This window comes from Larus michahellis, chromosome 1 (assembly GCF_964199755.1).
Source record: "Larus michahellis chromosome 1, bLarMic1.1, whole genome shotgun sequence".
NCBI lineage: Eukaryota > Metazoa > Chordata > Aves > Charadriiformes > Laridae > Larus > Larus michahellis.
The window spans coordinates 98,038,289-98,050,508 of record NC_133896.1 but is presented as its reverse complement, the minus strand read 5'-3'; the positions used below and the strand labels follow the sequence as shown (position 1 = coordinate 98,050,508).

At 47.6% G+C, this 12,220-nt stretch overlaps 1 protein-coding gene across 1 annotated transcript; it reads right to left on the bottom strand.

Moving 5' to 3' along the window:
* Positions 1-274: 274 nt before the first annotated feature.
* On the bottom strand, positions 275-11,431 carry SLC19A2 (solute carrier family 19 member 2). The gene is made up of 6 exons (XM_074594901.1): positions 11,138-11,431; positions 10,446-11,051; positions 7,197-7,419; positions 4,131-4,323; positions 3,098-3,239; positions 275-2,869 (listed from the first exon to the last, which is right to left on the bottom strand). Exons 1-6 carry the CDS (start codon positions 11,315-11,317, stop codon positions 2,744-2,746), a joined length of 1,470 nt encoding a protein of 489 aa, XP_074451002.1. The 5' UTR covers positions 11,318-11,431; the 3' UTR covers positions 275-2,743.
* Between the last annotated feature and the right edge of the window lie 789 nt (positions 11,432-12,220).

The window sequence follows — 12,220 nt, the reverse complement described above, 5'->3', positions numbered from 1 at the left end:
ACACTGGAACTATAGAGTGGTATTCCTGAACTGCTCAGCAATTAAGGTTCCTCAGTGCAAGAACCAAGACACTTGCAGAGAGTTCTGCAAACCTACGCAAAACAGTCCACGACTATAATCTTTAAGACTTGGTTCTTTTTGCATGGTTTACCCTGTATTTCTCCCCCTCTCTCTCTCTTTTTAACAAAGACGCTCTGAACATCCTACATCAGTCAACTGCATCAGCAGTGCTGTGGATTAGCAAGGTATCAAAACGCAGAACAAACACTGGCCGCACAGGATCTCTCAGAGTGTTTTTATTTAATAAAAAAATAATTATTCAGTTAGAAACCACCGATGTCAACATGTTTACAGAATTTCATAGGCATCAGTAACTCCGCGTAGAGCTCCAGTCAGGCTCTATAGTCACCTCATCACCACAGCAACAGCACAGCGTAGGAACCTGAGCAACATCCAGGTCCGGCTTCCATGCATTAACAGGCCTGAAGGAGTACACAGTGTGGCATGCCTCTCTATTGCAGTTGCTGCAGTTTCAATTACTTTGGTAGAAAAAAATCATTATTATTGCTGTAATTCATTAGTTAATTTTTGACTTGCTTTTAAATAACCGGGTTGTTCCCCATCAAAGATTTTTTTTCTTTGTTTGAAAAATGTGATTAAAATTGAGCTGCTTCTTTTGGTCGCTCGACACAAGTGCTGTACACCCACTCCTCATGCCTTGCTGCAACTGCCATCACACCAAGGAACCCAAAGGACAGGACATGCAGGATGTGCACTTACTATCCCTTTCCCAAGGCAGCTCGTCAGCTAGTGTTTCACGGCTTCAGATTTGATTTTTTTTTTGAAAAACAAAAAACAGTAAAGAAAGGAATATATACACGGGTGGCTTCAAGTTTCCATTTCAGGATAAGGCAGTTAAGTTTACACGCGTAAATGCCAGTACAACTGAGCCCCTACGTTTAGGGGGATGTTCTAGGAGGCAGGCTGCAAACACAGAGAAGCTCTGGGGAGTGGGTTCCCCTGAGCAGCCAGCCTGGAAGGGCTCCCCAGACAGCACATCCCAAACACATTAATCATTCACCTTGCTTGGTAAAGGCTGAGGCTCACAGAAGTGATGAGAAAGGCCGTACCTGTCCCAGCCAGGGGAGAGAAGCCTTCCCAACCCCAATGCTGTGAAGTCTCCGTGGCACTAAAAGCTAGCAATGAACCGAAGCTTCTTCTTCAGGCTCCGACTGGAAGAAGCTCTAACCAGTACACAGAGAGAAAGCGTGGAGGGGAAGTATGCTGCATTGCGTCTTCTCCCGTACCGGTTCTCCTGTACACTTAAACTCATCACAACCTGCACAGCAACAGGGACAGCCCATAGGCCATTTCCACACATTGTACTATAGGTATCCGTTGCTGTACTGGTCATGGTGCATGAGTACCCAGGTGCCCAAGCCCAGGACAACTCTGTGCAACTCCTTCCCAGTGCTGAAGCAATTTGGAAAAAATGAATTATTTTTTAAAACCAGGTATGAGGCAAATCCCAAATTGCTTAGACTGGACAAAATAAAATAAAAGAACTACCCACTCCAAACATTCATTGTCCTGCTTCGGTGGAAAGCAGAGGTAGAACTAGTGGACAGAGACTCACCAGAGGCATAAAGGCATTTTAAAATAAGAGGAAAAACTGACAGAGCAGAAATCAGCATTTTTCAAAGCCTCAGGCAGTCAACCTGCTAACTACCATAACCGAAGGTGTCTATTTAGTTACGATTCTCCGAGGTCACAAAGAATAGCCTAAAATCCTCCTCAGTGCTATACCAACATCTACCATCCCACTGAAATAGCCCAGCCTCCAGGGCTGTGAGGCGATGATTCCTGTAATCACAGGAATCTGCAGTCCCAAAGGACAAAGGCAGGGATGTCCAAGGGTCCCTCAGATTAGCATTTTGTCTACTTAAACTCCCTCTAAGTTTTCACTCTAACTTTGCAGTCCCTTGGGCACAGGCCTTCATGGCACCAGTAGCGCTGCTGGTAGCCAATTCACCAGTGTCACAAGTTGCCCCAGGACACAGTTAGTTTTTTGGGAAAGCACCATGATCAGCTATCGTAAAGCTCTGACAGCAGGGGCGACAGAAAGAACCAGCAGAAACACTACAAGCAACTCAAGAAAGCACGTGCAGATGCAGAAATGTAAGTTTTCTAGTCCTCAAAATGGATCATCCAGCATCAGGAGGCAGGCAGAGGAGAGCCACGCTGCAGAGCACAGGCCTAAGGCCACCTCCTGTCCCAGGCCTGGGGCTCTTCCGCATAGAGGTCTGTTAGCATGCCCTCACTTCTGCCCTGCAGCAGCACTTCAATGACAAAGAGTAGCAGTTGACTAGACAATCATGAAGCTGCCTTTTCAACGGCAGCCTCCAAATGCATAGCCTTGGACTAAAACCTCCCAAGGCTTTCATTCTTTGAGAAAGCTTACTGTTATTTGCTGCACATCCCATATACGCAACAGAAAAATGAAAGGCATTTTAGAAAGAAGGTATTTGTTCTTACTTACGTAAGAGCTAATACAATTACCTTCTAAAATGTGCTACTAATATAGTATAAATATGGATCAAGTACCATTAAGGTAACTGCCTTGGGAAGAAAAGGCAGAGATTTAAAAAAAAAAACAAAAACAAAAAACCACAAAACCAAAACACAAACCCCAAAACAGACCTACGTCTTCATATGTAGCCACTGTGAGTCTTCACTTCACGCACTACTGGCTTTCAGGAGATCTACTTCGCATCTGCTTTTGTCTTCTGTAAGCTCTCATAATACTGTATATGCCACTGCCCAAGAACACCAGTGAGATGGCCGCAAAATAAGAGGCATAAATCATGAACTGCAGAGAAGGAGGGAGAAAAAAAAAAAAAAAAAAAGAGTGGTTAAACCAAACAGTTACCAAATTTGTAAGAAGGTCAATACATGAACTCCCTCTTCTAAAATATTAGGAATCAGCGATTATTTCTCGTTCAGCAAACCTTTGACTCAGAAGCAGGTGGCTGAGAAACTTTACAGACTGGTTTACCTTCCTCCCTCCCATCAGTAAAGCTAAGAGAGCCTGTCATACCTGGGTGAAGATGTCCAACCCAAGCCCGCTGGCATCCACAACAATCAAAGTGAGCACCGTCTGAAGTGCTAAGGCAATGAAAGTATTGACCCCAAACACCAGGGCGTACCGCTCCACACTGAGATTTGTAGCAATCTGGAACCTGGAAAGAAAGGGATGTCCAGAAACATAAGAGCAGGAAAGAAAGCTGGGAAATGCAAGAATAAGAGGAACATCCCTGGACAAGAAGACTGTGCAACCTGAAGAATTATGTAGACTGGTCCAGTACTTTCCACAGCTAGATCACCTCACACTGACAGTGTACTTCTCTAAATACATTCACGACAGACTAGCGTAGAGGCTACGAGACCCCCACAGAAATATCCAAAAGGATAAAGACACCCCTTTAGGAGCTCTGTGGGATTCAGTCTTACTGAAGCAGTGCTCCTGTCCAATGCAGCTAAAGGTGCTCGTCACACAAATATCCAGCGCTCACTGATCCCGGAGAGCTGTTGGCAATCTCAAAGCATCGGCCTACTGCAGTGTGGTCTGTAACCTCCCACATCCTTCTGACCAGAGCTGCCTTTGCAGTTACCAGTTTCAGCATCTCTCCTCATATGGTGCTTGAGCTGTATTATAGCGGTTATCTATGCATGGTTCAGAAATAGCTGTATTTTCCTCTCCAAAGTGACAAATAACACCAAAGTTTTTCTCCTTACAGGTTAGGGAAAGTTTACACTTTACAGGCAAAGCATAATCCTTTCATCATCTGTTAACACTTCACTCCAGCCATGTTTACGAAAAACATTCCCCTGGCAAGCAGCACTATCTAGTATTTAGAAATAGTCACTTCAGCATCACAAGACTTTTAAGCCTGGTTGAGGCTGCCAGCCAAACAGATCTCTGTGCCTCAGTTTCCAACCTGAAACACAACACAAACCCTTGCAACACATTTCCAAATTCCTGATAGGCAGGACCCTAGTTACATGGAAAATATGCCAGCTTTCGCACCAGCTGTAACCTTGAGAGCAATTTACATTAAAAAGATACTCACGTTGCTATTGTGATTAGCAGCATGTAGATAATTCTGAAGACAACATATGATGCATAGCACACCCAGATGTTACGAACAGTGTCCATGATATATACAGCAGCAGCAATAAGAAAGGAGAACAGGGCAAGTGCCACCTCACCCCACATTGCCCAGGATGTTTTTATGTGACCCACAGCAAACACTGCAACAGCTCCTGTGAGGGGAAGGAAAGCATAGCTGTTAGTTATCAGAACTGGAGCAATTTGGGGACTGTATTAGAAGCTGTACAGCCCCTAACAGCCAAACATGATTGAAGTGGGGGACACTAATGCGCACACCTTAGCAGCTCTCCTTCCTGACCTCTCCCTCAACTTGGAAACCTGCTATAAATTCCACTTTTACAGGAACAGACAAAAACCACAACTAAACAGGTCAATGCTGACTGCCTCTGAAGTCTCCTCCCTGGCTTCAGAAGAACAACAATCCCGGCACTCAGACCACTGCCACTCAGTCCTCTGCGCCTGACCCTCGCAGTGTTGTCAATTGGGCAACAGAGAAATGCAAACCATGGTTCTCAAAAGCACTCAGCTTATTAATTTGTGGTGCTTTAGGAGGTTAGGATAGAGGAAGACACCACCCACTTTGATAAACAGCTGTTAGAGCTCTCTGCCAGGAGAGGCTGTAAGAGTAAGAGCAGGAGTCCAAATCCATGTCTCCCAGGATGCATAGTCACAAGCTACAATCATGTGTTGTTGGTTGTGCAAGAACAATCCTTTACAGGCAGAACAGGTCTCTAACTCATGCTGGATTTTATAAAGCTGGGATGGGGAGAGGAGAAAACAGATCACAAGGTGGAAGGCATGTGATATTTCATGGAAGTCAACAAGCAGACTAGGGTGTTTCGTGCACTATCACAGTTGTAACTACTGAGAAGCCCAAATACATGTTACATTACAAGAAAATTCCCATTTGAAGTAGGCCTTGTTCTGCAGAACAAGTCAAAGAGCAACTAACAGCATAACGATGGTGCTGTACACAGCAAACTACACAAACAGCATACTGACAAAGGGAGGTTTACTGGAGATCTCTGAAAAACAGGATTGTATTCAGCATTTGACCACTGTACAGAAGTGCTACAGTGCAGCATCTAAGCTCTTTGTAGCCCTCAGCTGGCCTGCTATCTTAAAAATCCTTCAAGAACACGAAGACTCCTTATGAAGCACCAGCGTGTACAAGCCTGCAACCCTGTCAGACCTCACATCAATCTTGCAGACCAGTGAAGAAGTTTGTGCTATGCCAAGGGAAATGAATTTATTTCCCCTCACCGAACTCTTCTTTCCAGTGCCTGCTGTGACACTACCTGACTCACATTTTGCTCTTTGAAAGGCTGTCTCCCCAGTAGCAAAACCTTGAGATGCAAATTGAATCATGGAATTGTCTAGGTTGGAAGGGACCTTTCAGATCAAGCTAAGTCCTAGAGCCTTCTTTCTACTGTCTCAGCAATTCTGAAATTTGGGAACAGACATCACTCTCTGGGGATCTCATTCCCCCTATGTCTCAAGGTTATAGCAGCCTGACACGTAATTATGACAAGATATACAATCTGTGTCCTGCAATTAGACACCTACAGCTGACTCAGTGGTTCCACATCCCAACCTGATAAAGGATTGCCACATTCCCAAGAAGGTGCAGGGATGCAGCTTAACAGTCAGTTGACCTCACTAGAAGCAATACTGTTTATCTTGCCTGGGACAGGAAGCTGACAGCCACGTGAGTCACCACGCTCTACTCAAACCCTTCTCAGGGCAGCACAGGTACAGGCAGGGATGGCAACAGCATCTTACCCGAATGCTGCCAAATACTGCTCATAACTGAGCACAGAATGACTAAGAGCCATGAAAATGGCAAATCAGATCTGGGATGCATCAGGAAAAGCATTTCTAGTAAAGGGAGAAAAGAGTGTTAATGTTCTTCTATGTCTGTTCTTCAAAGTCTGAGGCCTCGCTGTATAAAGCTGAGTGCAGCTCTGGTCACCCGTCTTCAAAAAGAATGCAGCTCAAACCAGCTTTGCTACAAAGAGGGGCTAGTAAGATGACAAAGTGAATGAAGAGCTTAACTTTACCAAAGAACAACTAGAAAAGCTTGGCTTCTTTGGCCTAGAGGAAAGAACACATATCTATAGATCAGCTGGAATGAGACAGTTTTGTGCTAACATGCAACCTTGGCATGAAGTCAGAGATAAATAAACTGCTCCTTAATGAATTCAGACTGCTTTTAGAACTATAAAACATCCATGGCTTCCCAGTGAACTCCAAGAGCGGGCTGAGCATGCCCAAGAAAGTACTAAGCCTTCCTTGTTTGTGCACCTTGGTTTCTTTTGTCCCCGAGTAGGTGATGCCCACAGAGGAGAGTGGAACAATGACTCCATCAAAGAAAAGGAACACACTGCAGCAACACCTAGAGAGCCTCTGCAAGGGTATGTTAGCTATATTAGAAAGGTATCGCCCTAGTTCTGGTAATGGAACAGTATTAAACAACTTAAAAAAAAAAAAAAAATGTTTGTGTTGACTGACCTACCTGGCCCTTTCAAGTCAAGCAACTTCTTTCATCTTAATAGCTTTTCTGTTTAACAGTGCTGAAATGACTAAGCGTGGCTCACTGCACGCTACATGTATACAGGAAACCCTCCTGTGTTCCCTATGCTGCCAGAGAAAAAGAGCAATAAACACACAGGACCTTAGTTTGACTTTGAGTGATTAAAACAAGCATAATGCCACTGCCATAGTGACAGCCAAGAACACAGACTCAGCCACATGCCTGGAGCCTTCTGCCAAATATTTCAGAATGAAGATTGACTTGGGAAGCTCCTTTAAACACCTACACATGGGATTACAGGAATGAGGGCTGCATGCATCAGCAAACTCAATACTGAGTACCGTACCCATGCGTGTCGGGGAAGACTCATCCTGAATGCTGAGGTCGCCTCTCCTGCATGCAAGACACTTGCAAACCACGCTCTGGTGACCTTGAGGGACACAAGGCATTTCTCACAGTAGAGTGGGAGCGATGCCAATGCCAGCAGCTTACCTAGTAGTGTCGAGGCTGCCTCCACGGCACCATTGTAGATCTCTGCGTTGTGAGAAGGCAGCACCATCTCCCACAGGCCCTGAGCATAGTTGATGACCTGGAAGTAGCCACAGGTGGACAGTGCCCACCACACGGACCAGCAGAGCATGGTACGGGAGGAGTAGCACTGCAGGAAGTCCCGCCAGAGATCTTTGAGCACCTTTACGATGTCTACTTTCTGCTCCTGCATAGATTGGAGAAGGAAGGCGAGAAAAATGTTAGTCTTTGGTTATAAATACTCCACACTGCTCTGCAAAATTGCCTCTTTCAAGTGCTCTGATCACTGGCGACTGAAGTACCACTCTTGGACACAGACCTCCACAGAATAATGAATAAAAAGCTTCCCCATCCCATGGTCCCAGCAGCTGGGCTCTCCCCTAAGCAGGGTTGTCCCCATGCACGCAGAGAAAGGGTTCGGCCCCAAGCACCCCTTGATCTCTGTCTCTCAAGCAGAGAGCAGTAACTGCTAGATGCTAGAAGTACTAAGTGAGCCACTGGAGGCTACCAGTGAGAAGAGACACTGGAGAATGGGACATGATATCCACTTTAACAAGATGGGATCAGAAGCCAGTCATTCAAATCCTAAAGGCAAAAAGCATTACTGACACTTTTAAGTCCTGATCCAAATTCAACCAACTTTGGTAACGCAGAGAACATGAAAGCCACCTGATGAGTATATTTCCCCACAAATAACTGAATTTTCTTTAGTGCTAGCATTCAGTGATTATAAATATTCAAGGAAGCAATCTCATTATGCCCTGCTCTACTCCTGTTAATGTTCACCAAGGCTCTGAGAAGGTGAGAGATGTTGCCTGGGGATCTGAGGAGAAATAGAAGCTTCTTCCACCACACACTGCTATCACAAACGGCAGCTCCCGTATATACATGTCCTCTGACAAATGGCATGAGATAAAAATGAACCTTTCCCCTCCAAATCTTTCTAGAAAGAGTGTGGGAGGGGGCACGCCCTTGAAGTGGTTTGAAAAAAAAATATTTATTAGATGCATGTACACATGTACAGAGTCTTTGTAGACAGGCAAGACCCTTCTTGTCTAAGTCAGAGCAGCAGTTACTTCATGTGACACTGGGCAGAGGCCCCAAGGCCCACTCATCACCTCTAGCACCCGTGAACTTAGATTCCCTGCATGGAAACACACAGCACTGTCACGGGATTGAGCCACTGCACATTGTGCTGTTCCACACCAGTTCTGGAGCAGTTTCCAAACAGCTGTAGCAACTTTGGGATCTTGGCAGTGCGCCCTTTCCCTGAGGGAATCATGCAGTGCACGGGAAAGACTATACTCCGTGAACAATAAAACTAATTTTAAGGCGTTTCTACTGAAATCCCCAAAGACCATCACCTAACTCTGTCCTGAACACCCTTTTTTCCACCCCTTGAAGCGTCACTGGTTTCTGAGCATCCTTATTAAACACCAGACAGTCCTGCTGGTGCTTTGCCAATGGCACAAGGCTTGCTCTGCGCGTGGATGCCGCTCCTCCAAAGCCCAACAGAACAACTTGTGAAGAGGTCAGCTTGCAGCAATGTGAGTTTAGCAATGTTAACTCCCACACCAAAGGTTTCACACGAAGCTCAAGATTAGGCGCAGGAAAACCAGGGAAAGGAACTGTCACATATGCTGCAAAAACTGATTTACCACATTCAACCCAAGCACTTGCCTGATAAGCCCGTCCACCCTCCCACCACCTGGCAATGCTTCTTCAGTACAATTATTCGTACAGCCACTCATTTATGCTCGTGAAATATGGCTGCAGTTATGTTAGTAAGAAGGACTATCATCACACTCCAGTGCTTCTCAGCTTTAGCACCTGGTCTAACTGAACTCCGGATAGTTATGCAAGTGTACTCACTCCTTTTTTAAAGTTTTCACCATGAGTTTGGAACCACCCTTGCTCTCACAGGATAGGAGTAAGATAAACAAAAGGGACAGGTAAATGATATTAATGCCTTAGTCATTATTGGTACAGAATTTGTCTTAACAAATACCGTTCAGTATGCAAGTATAACATGGTTAAAGATACTTTTGCCCACACAAGACTGGGCTGGATGGGGCAGGATTAGGTCCCTGGAATGTTAATACCTTTAATTCCCAGCTGTAGCGAAAGGAAGCTGAAAGCAGTGCCGGATGCAGCCTCCCCCAACTGAGCTAACTGGGGCTTACTTGCTAAGTGAAATACCCATTAGCTGACTAAACCAACAGCCACACTTGCCTTCTGGCTTGTTCTCAGAACGAGCACAGCCTCCTCCTGACCAAAGAGCAAAGCTGACCTCTCCCCTAGGGCCCCGAATCCCCCTCCCGTGACAGGCTCTCCGTACATCTGCACAACCTGGAGCAGGGCGGCAGAGACCTGCCCAGCAAGCGACTACAGACACGCATCAGGCCTCAAAATCGGAGGCTGCCCCCTCATCACCTCCTGGGACCCAACGCATCCTGCCACCGAACAAAGGCACCTGCACGCTTGTTTCCACACAAGTGACTTTGTTAGAGGTTACGCAGCCAACAAAAGCCAGGAGTCAGGGTGCCCTCATGGGCTGCATTAAGCTGTTATTACGCAAAGGTGTTTCCTGCAATTTATCCGTATTCCATCCATTTATAACTAATCAATGTCAGCCTTTAAGTGCCCTCAAGGACTACCGCAGTTTGCTTCCTGGACCAGTTTCCTTCCAGGATCATAAGATAAAACCCAATTACTACATAGCTTATTAGTGTATGACTTGCACAACAGTTGAAGTAACAAGTATTTTCAAAATGCCAGTGCAGGAAGAATTGCCTCTTTTCTGCAAGTCACAGGGCGCATCCAGAACCACATACAGAATTTGAACATATAAACAATTTTTAGTGCCCTAGAAACGTCCCTTGGTTTGTACCATTGAACGGCAATTTGATGCCCAGAGAATTTTAATCACAGCCTTGTGAGATATGCAGAACAACCTCATAAATCTAAGGAGCAGCCTATCACACTTCATCAGCAAAACAAAGCCAGGAATAAGTTTCCCTGTGCTATAAATAAGGAAGCGGGATAAGCAAAAGTATACTTTTCACTACTGGATATTACACCTCTACTGCTGTGTACACATATGCGCATACATATGCGCACATATATGTATGCACACATATACACACATAAGCATGCACAACAGCCACATCAGTATTGTATCTCCTACTTATGTAAACCCAGGGCACATCTCACCTGTTTCTCTGCTGAATGACCCTCCCCGTTTAAGGGAACTTTTGTCTCATCCTCCCAGCCAGGTGCCCTCTGCACGGCAGGATGATCTTGGACAGCAGAGCCATTTTTACAGTCCATGACCTTCATTTCCCAACCGAGCTGCTGACTTGAGACATGGTGAAAGAAAAGGCTTTTTTGTGGCATTGGCAGGAACCACGCTGTGCCAAAGGCAATGGATACGCTGGTTAAGGAGATAACGTTCAAGCTGAAGAGGGACCACCCTGCCACGGACACAAGGACCTGCCCGGACACCGAGCCCACTGTGTAGCCCACCAGGGTGGCACTCCGGCAGTAGCTGGTGACCTTCTGGTACAGGTTGATATCGACGACGCTGTAGATGTAGGAGTAATAAGCAATGTCGGTGGCGGTCCCCATCCCATAGAAGAACTCCAGGAACTGGACAGCCCACAGCCCCTGGGCATACAGCAGCATGAACCAGGTAACGATGAGGCTCAGGCCTTGCAGCAGGATCACGGGCTTGTACCGCAGGTAGTCCGTGGCCAGGAACACCGGGAACAGCAGCGCCAGGTAGGAGTAAGTCCACACCGGGTAAATCTCGTTGAACACCTGGGGGAGGGAAGAGCCAGCGGTAATCCACGCACCGAATGGAAAACACTCGGGCCAAGGGGGCGAGGTGCCCCGGGACGCAGTACCTGGGTCTCGGAGAGGTTTTTGTGCGGCCCCAGCAGGTACCGGGTGAGGAAGGGCTCCGAGGGTCGCACGCTGCAGAAGAAACCGTAGGCGCACAGCAGCCCCGTGGGCAGCGCCCAGCAGCACCCGCCGCCAACCTGGGAGGAGCGCCGAGTCAGCCGGCCCCCCCACGGCCCCGCCATGCTGCGCCGGGGCCCGGCCGGAGGCGCTCCCGGGGCCGGGCCGGCGGGGGATGGCGACCGCAGGCCCGTCCCGGGTCACCTCCCGCCGCTCCCGAAAGGCACCTCCAGCCACCGGCCCGCGGGGCTGCTCTTCAAGGCCATTCGCCGGCGGGCGGGAGGCGGGGCTGCGACCTGCCCTTTGATTGGGTGTGGCCGCCTCCTCCCGGGAAAGCCGGCCCAATGAGGAGCGGGGGGGAGCGTGGGCAGCGGGAGGGCTGCGGCGGGAGCGCAGCACACGTGCGCGGAGGCGGCGGCGGGCGCAGGGCCCGGGAGCTGCGGGCGGGCGGGAGGAGGTGCGGCGGGACATTGCCCCGTCCCGCAGTGCCGCCTGGAAATGGGGTTCTCCATTGAGTTTGCGCGCTGTCTTCCTTACCTGAAGGGCGTGTAGTGGGAGGCCCCTCAAAGGAAGGGTCAGCGTGTTTTATGGGCTATAGAATCATAGAATGGCCTAGGTCGGAAGGGACCTTTCAGGTCATCGAGTCCAAACATTAACCTAACTCTGACAAAACCACCGCTTAACCATGTCCCTCAGCACCCCGTCTACACGTCTTTTAAATACTTCCCATGATGGCGATTCCACGACTTCCCTGGGCAGCCTGTTAGAGTGTTAGATAACCCTTTTGGCAAAGAAATTTTCCTCCCCTGGCACAACTTGATGCCGTTTCCTCTTGTCCTATCTCCTGTTACTTGGGAGAAGAGACCAACCCCCACCTCGCTACAGCCTCCTTTCAGGTAGTTGTAGAGAGTGATAAGGTCTCCCCTCAGCCTCCTTTTCTCCAGGCTGAACAACCCCAGCTCCCTCAGCTGCTCCTCCTAAGACTTGTTCTCCAGACCCCTCACCAGCTTCATTGCCCTTCTCTAGAC

Excerpts from the sequence above, each read along its gene's own strand:
- SLC19A2 (XM_074594901.1), bottom strand. The coding sequence starts at position 11,317 with ATGGCGGGGCCGTGGGGGGGCCGGCTGACTCGGCGCTCCTCCCAGGTT. Across the intron at positions 11,052-11,137 it reads AAAACCTCTCCGAGACCCAG|GTGTTCAACGAGATTTACCC; the intron begins GTACTGCGTCCC and ends TCCCTCCCCCAG. Across the intron at positions 4,324-7,196 it reads GGCAGCCTCGACACTACTAG|GAGCTGTTGCAGTGTTTGCT; the intron begins GTAAGCTGCTGG and ends TTCCCCTCACAG.